The sequence below is a fragment of the Pteropus alecto genome, unplaced genomic scaffold (genome assembly GCF_000325575.1).
Source record: "Pteropus alecto unplaced genomic scaffold, ASM32557v1 scaffold3, whole genome shotgun sequence".
Classification (NCBI taxonomy): domain Eukaryota; kingdom Metazoa; phylum Chordata; class Mammalia; order Chiroptera; family Pteropodidae; genus Pteropus; species Pteropus alecto.
In genome coordinates this window covers 30,872,498-30,879,088 of record NW_006442484.1, presented here as the reverse complement: position 1 = coordinate 30,879,088, position 6,591 = coordinate 30,872,498, and the positions used below count along the sequence as shown (strand labels likewise).

At 46.6% G+C, this 6,591-nt stretch overlaps 1 protein-coding gene across 7 annotated transcripts in view; it reads left to right on the top strand.

The window, feature by feature from the left end:
* The window catches only part of NR4A2 (nuclear receptor subfamily 4 group A member 2), an 11,230-nt gene extending 5,042 nt beyond the window's left edge, over positions 1–6,188 (top strand). For 2 of the 7 annotated variants that reach the window (XM_006921082.3, XM_006921084.3), the window contains 6 exons: positions 443–1,308; positions 2,114–2,243; positions 2,609–2,772; positions 3,680–3,882; positions 4,272–4,450; positions 4,593–5,255. In XM_006921082.3, coding sequence (XP_006921144.1) covers positions 443–1,308; positions 2,114–2,243; positions 2,609–2,772; positions 3,680–3,882; positions 4,272–4,450; positions 4,593–4,849 — 1,799 coding nt within the window. In that variant the 3' untranslated portion in view covers positions 4,850–5,255. Of the gene's footprint in view, positions 1–442; positions 1,309–2,113; positions 2,244–2,608; positions 2,773–3,679; positions 3,883–4,271; positions 4,451–4,592 lie in introns of all 7 variants that reach the window. The other 5 variants (XR_001517752.2, XM_006921083.3, XM_006921086.3 and 2 more) reach the window with 5 other exon arrangements.
* The last annotated feature ends 403 nt before the right edge of the window (positions 6,189–6,591 follow it).

Sequence of the window (6,591 nt, the reverse complement as noted above, 5' to 3'; positions counted from 1 at the left end):
CTAAACCTCAAGACTCAGGGCAATGCAATCTTCCTCAGCAAACCCTGTAACTTAAGGTTGTCCCGACCCATCGCCTTGGGGAACAACTTTCTCATTGTGCAATTCAACTTCATTTCTAGAATGAGCTTGCTGAACCCGAGCTTCAGAGGAAAGGCTCGTTTGAGCGGGATTGTCCGTGAAAGGGGATAAAGGGGGAGGTTTTTGGAAATATCTGAGAATGAAGACTTTCAATAGCCTTCTTGCTCTGGGTCTTTATTTGATCAGACTTTCCATGTCCTGCACTGTTTTGCTCTGCAGCATTCGCTCTCTCCGCCCTTCCTCTCGCGCCCCTATAATGCTCTGTAATCGCTGCGGGCTGCCGGTGTAGCTCCAGGTGTACCCGAGCCGGGAGAAAGTGTTCAGTTGACCAGGCTGAGTGTATATTACCCTGTTTCATTTCCAGCCATGCCTTGTGTTCAGGCGCAGTATGGGTCCTCGCCTCAAGGAGCCAGCCCCGCTTCTCAGAGCTACAGTTACCACTCTTCGGGAGAATACAGCTCCGATTTCTTAACTCCAGAGTTTGTCAAGTTTAGCATGGACCTCACCAACACTGAAATCACTGCCACCACTTCTCTCCCCAGCTTCAGTACCTTTATGGACAACTACAGCACAGGCTACGACGTCAAGCCACCTTGCTTGTACCAAATGCCCCTGTCCGGACAGCAGTCCTCCATTAAGGTAGAAGACATTCAGATGCACAACTACCAGCAACACAGCCACCTGCCCCCCCAGTCGGAGGAGATGATGCCGCACTCCGGGTCGGTTTACTACAAGCCCTCCTCGCCCCCGACGCCCACCACCCCGGGCTTCCAGGTGCAGCACAGCCCCATGTGGGACGACCCAGGCTCCCTCCACAACTTCCACCAGAACTACGTGGCCACCACGCACATGATCGAGCAGAGGAAAACGCCCGTCTCCCGCCTGTCCCTCTTCTCCTTTAAGCAGTCACCCCCCGGCACTCCCGTGTCTAGCTGCCAGATGCGCTTCGACGGGCCCCTGCACGTCCCCATGAACCCGGAGCCAGCGGGCAGCCACCACGTGGTGGACGGGCAGACCTTCGCTGTGCCCAACCCCATCCGAAAGCCCGCGTCCATGGGCTTCCCGGGCCTGCAGATCGGCCACGCATCGCAGCTGCTCGACACGCAGGTGCCCTCGCCGCCGTCGCGGGGTTCCCCCTCCAACGAGGGGCTGTGCGCCGTGTGCGGTGACAACGCGGCCTGCCAGCACTACGGAGTGCGCACCTGTGAGGGCTGCAAAGGTTTCTTTAAGGTGAGCAAGGACGGGGGCGGAGGAGGCAGGTAGGGGCCCCCTAGTGCCCGGAGCCTCGGCGAGCGCATTCTGCCTGGGTGCAGGCAGCGCAGCCCCAGCTCGGCCCAGAGAGTCCAACTCCCAGGGTCCGTAGAAGTTGCCCTGCAGCCGCCCACGGGCAGCGGTGGGAGCATCCAGGTGTCTGAGAAAGGGAGGTAGGAAAACCTGGGGACCCGGGGTCGCCCCCGCCCCCCGCCCGCCACGCCGCAGCAGACCCGGCAGGCTCCCGCCCCAAGTTGCTGGAGCCTAGTTGGAAGAGGGTCATTTGCATGTGCTCGGAGCTGTCTTCTCTGTTCAGATTGAAATTGGTTAGGACAGAGAACCGTGTCTGAGCTAACCAAGTGGAACAGAATTCCCTATGGTCAAATTAAGTGATCTCTTTATTTCGCCATCCTGATTGAATAATCTTATCATTTTAAATAGAGAAGGTCTCCAAGGAATGTAAATAATATGAATGCCCACGGATTTGTATTTACTGAGCGTCTCCTTCTCCTTCTCTTGGCATATAAAACACAGCAAGGAGCGGCAAGGTTAGCTCAAATGTTAACGCTATCAATTTTCTTCTGTAACATGCCCTGGGGGAGGAAAAAGAAAAAGAAAGGAAAAAAAAAAAAAGGAAAAGAAAAAAAAAAAGAGTTCTGTGTATGTGTTTGTTTGTGAGAAGGGAGTGTAGACCCCAACCGTTCAGAAATTCTCTCTGAGTTCCCTGGGTTGCTGGATTTTCAAGAGAAAAATAATTTTCGGCTTCTATTGTCTCCTTTTGCAGCGCACGGTGCAAAAAAACGCGAAATACGTGTGTTTAGCAAATAAAAACTGCCCAGTGGACAAGCGGCGCCGGAATCGCTGTCAGTATTGTCGATTTCAGAAGTGCCTGGCTGTTGGGATGGTCAAAGAAGGTACGTCTGGGAAAGCAACCGACTCTGCAATGTGTGCCTTTGGGAAACCGCTACTCCTACCCCAATCCCACTTTCCACTCCCAGAACCGGGGGCCTCCCACTCCCTCCAAACCACGTCCTGCCTCTATCCTGCCCTAGAGAAAGCCACCAGGCTTTTCTCGTCTTTAACTATACGACCCATTTGAAAGCAGACGTAAAACGACCCCTCATTTTTTATGCTTCTCGTCAATAAAGGCTTTACAAGTAGTGGGGCTTTGCGCCGCCTGGCCGGGCGCCCCGCGGCTGCGGCCTTCCCCGGGGAGGGGCCGGGACAGCAGCTGGGTCCCGCTTCCGGGAGCGATGCTAACCCGGCTCTTTTTTTGCAGTGGTTCGCACGGACAGTTTAAAAGGCAGGAGAGGTCGTTTACCCTCGAAACCGAAGAGCCCACAGGAGCCCTCTCCCCCCTCGCCCCCGGTGAGTCTGATCAGTGCCCTCGTCAGGGCCCATGTCGACTCCAACCCGGCTATGACCAGCCTGGACTATTCCAGGGTAAGAAGCTGGCGGGGGTATCATGTGGACAAACCCACAGATGGGCAGGACTCCCTCCCCACATCTATCAGTAACCCCCAGACTCAAGGGCGAAAGGAGGCAAGCAAGGCTATGGTTTCACAGCTCTGGGCAGAGCCACAGGAGACAGATCCACAGAGAGACTGTGTTGCTGGGGGTATGGAAATGAGGACAGGGCAGAGGAAGGAAGAGATATTAGGCCACTGTGGTCAAATCTCTGCAAGCCCACCTCCCCACTACCACTGCACGCACATATACTCACACACTAATGCTTCTGATGCCAAAACCAGAGGTGGTGCAAAAGGCTCCCACTTGGGATTTTATCTCCAATCTTCCACAGACATGCTTAAATCCTCTTCCTCTCTGGCACTGTTAGGGTGGGGATGCCTGCTTGGGGGTCCGGGAAGGGAAAAAGAAAGGGCGTGACGAATGGCAGTGAAGTGAAGGATCAAGTGATCAGAGCCCTTTTTTTACCCCAGCTGTGAGAAATGTATGGGTTTCAATTGGAGGAAGTATGTCGGGCAAACCTAGAAGTCACTGCAATTTTATTAAGATTTGCAAAGGGCGTCTCTACTTGAGATTCACTCTGGGGTTGGCATGAATACTAACGTGTCAATTGTTTTGTGGAGATAAGAGTGAATGTTTCTCAGGGCTGGATGGCACTGTATTTAGTCTGTATGGAAATGGTAATTTACATATTTAAAGCAGCGACCTCATAGCACCATCCCTAATTGAATTAATTGCCCCGGAACATCTAATTTCCTTACTGGTCAGAGAGAGATTTAATTGTTATAAAAACCTGGCTCCCCTACTAGAAACGGGGTTAGCAATTTCACGGGTTATATATTTTAGAGAACCTCATTAAGTGCTTTTTAAAATGAAATTCCAGTTCCAGGCGAACCCTGACTATCAGATGAGTGGAGATGACACCCAGCATATCCAACAATTCTATGATCTCCTGACTGGCTCCATGGAGATCATCAGGGGCTGGGCCGAGAAGATTCCTGGCTTCGCTGACCTGCCCAAAGCCGACCAGGACTTGCTTTTTGAATCAGCTTTCTTAGAACTGTTTGTGCTGCGATTAGCTTACAGGTAATAGAGGAGGCAATCAGGGAGGCTGGGAAAAGAGGAAAAGTGGAATCAGGAAAAGAAAACAAAGAGGAAAAAGGAAATAAAAGGGGGGAAAGAGAAAAGGACAGAAGAGGAAATGAAAGAGCTTAAAAGGAAGGAGAGGATAGTAGACCAAAGGAGGAAAAGGGAAGGAGTCCAGAGGCCTCGGTTGAATGGAACGGAGGTGGGATAGGGGGCGTTCTTGATTGTTATGAAATTAAACCCTTTCAAGGTCCACTGGTCTACATTTTATTAACTCTTCGGTAATTAGGTACCTCTTAAATCCCTCATTTATTGCTCTTCGAGTAATTAGTTGTTTAGCTTTTCTCTCTCTCTTTTTCTCCCCCCTCTCTCTTTGGTATTAATTGCAGGTCCAACCCAGTGGAGGGTAAACTCATCTTTTGCAATGGGGTGGTCTTGCACAGGTTGCAATGTGTTCGTGGCTTTGGGGAATGGATTGATTCCATTGTTGAATTCTCATCCAACTTGCAGAATATGAACATTGACATTTCTGCCTTCTCCTGCATTGCTGCCCTGGCTATGGTCACAGGTCAGTACCACAGGCTCAAAAAACTTTTTCAGAACTGCCTACCAGGTTTTGTCCCGGTTTTCCCTTGCCACCAATTCTCCCTGGTCCTGCCAGCTAGCTAAATGCTTGTGTATTCTCTTTTGTTTCTGATTGTTTTCTGCAGAGAGACACGGGCTGAAGGAACCCAAGAGAGTGGAAGAACTGCAAAACAAGATTGTAAATTGTCTCAAAGACCATGTGACTTTCAATAATGGGGGTTTGAACCGCCCCAACTATTTGTCCAAACTGTTGGGGAAGCTCCCAGAACTCCGTACCCTTTGCACACAGGGGCTACAGCGCATTTTCTACTTGAAACTGGAAGACTTGGTGCCACCGCCAGCAATAATTGACAAACTTTTTCTGGACACTTTACCTTTCTAAGACCTCCTCCCAAGCACTTCAAAGGAACTGGAAAGAAACCTAAAACTGTCCGGAGGGGCAAGTCACAAGGGCAGAGATATCTCCCAGAGCTCCCTCAGGTCTAGCCGGCCCCCACCCCTTCCATAACACCCCTAAACCCTTGATTCCTAAAGAAAAACAAAACAAACAAACAAAAAATACTGTTGCTATTTCCTAACCTACAGGCAGAACCTGAAAGAGCATTTTGGCTCGGGGCACCCTGGATTTAGAACATGGACTACACACAATACAGTGGTATAAACTTTTTATTATCAGTTTAAAAATCAGTTTAATGTTCAGAAGAAAGATTCCTAATGTATGATGGGAAATGTTTGGCCACGTTTGGTAGTTGCAGTTAAGACAAATGTAACACACACACATACACACACATACACACACATACACACACACCATAAGGGGACCCACAGGTATTGCCCTTTAAAAGACTTCAAAGTTTTCTGCTGTAAAGAAAGCTGTAATATATAGTAAAACTAAATGTTGCGTGGGTGGCATGAGTTGAAGAAGGCAAAGGCTTGTAAATTTACCCAATGCAGTTTGGCTTTTTAAATTATTTTGTGCCTATTTATGAATAAATATTACAAATTCTAAAAGATAAGTGTGTTTGCGCAAAAAATAAATAAATAAATAAATAAAAATAACTAAACAAAAAAGGGACCAGCATGTTGATTCTAGGTTGAAAATGTTATAGGCACTTGCTACTTCAGTAATGTCTATATTATATAAATAGTATTTCAGACACTATGTAGTCTGTTAGATTTTATAAAGATTGGTAGTTACCTGAGCTTAAACATTTTCTCAATTGTAAAATAGGTGGGCACAAGTATTACACATCAGAAAATCCTGACAAAAAAGGGACACATAGTGTTTGTAACACCGTCCAACATTCCTTGTTTGTAAGTGTTGTATGTACCGTTGATGTTGATAAAAGAAAATTTATATCTTGATTATTTTGTTGTCTAAAGCTAAACAAAACTTGCATGCAGCAGCTTTTGACTGTTTCCAGAGTGCTTATAATATACATAACTCCCTGGAAATTACTGAGCACTTTGAATTTTTTTTTTTTTTTAATGTCTAAAATTGTCAGTTAATATATTATTTTATGTTTGAGTAAGAATTTTAATATTGCCATATTCTGTAGTATTTTTCTTTGTATATTTCCAGTATGGCACATGATATGAGTCACTGCCTTTTTTTATGGTGTATGACAGTTAGAGATGCTGATTTTTCTTTTCTGATAAATTCTTTCTTTGAGAAAGACAATTTTAATGTTTACAACAATAAACTATGTAAATGAACAGAATTTTGTCTTCTTTCTGGGTCAGGAAAAAATGATGACTAAACAGCAATATACAATAGACAGAGTTTGGGATTGATTTGGGATAAGTCACTTATTCAACATCTAAGGTTCAAGCTGACAGCTTAGATCTGTTCTGGCAAAAGTAACTGGAAAATTGAACTAATTTCCAGAGAATTCAGTATAATATTTTCTCTTAACCAGAATTTTTCAGTGTGGCAACCTACATTTATCAGAATCATTTGAAAATGTCTCAATTTTCCTTTAACTTTGCTAGGAAGTGCAGCTTTCAGAAGAGAAATTCAGGAGACTGAACAGCTTTTGAACTTTTGCAAGATCTAAAGTCCTGTTAAGATTTTGTCTTGCACAATGTGTAGAAAGTCCTTTTTTAAAACTTAAGTCAGCAGGA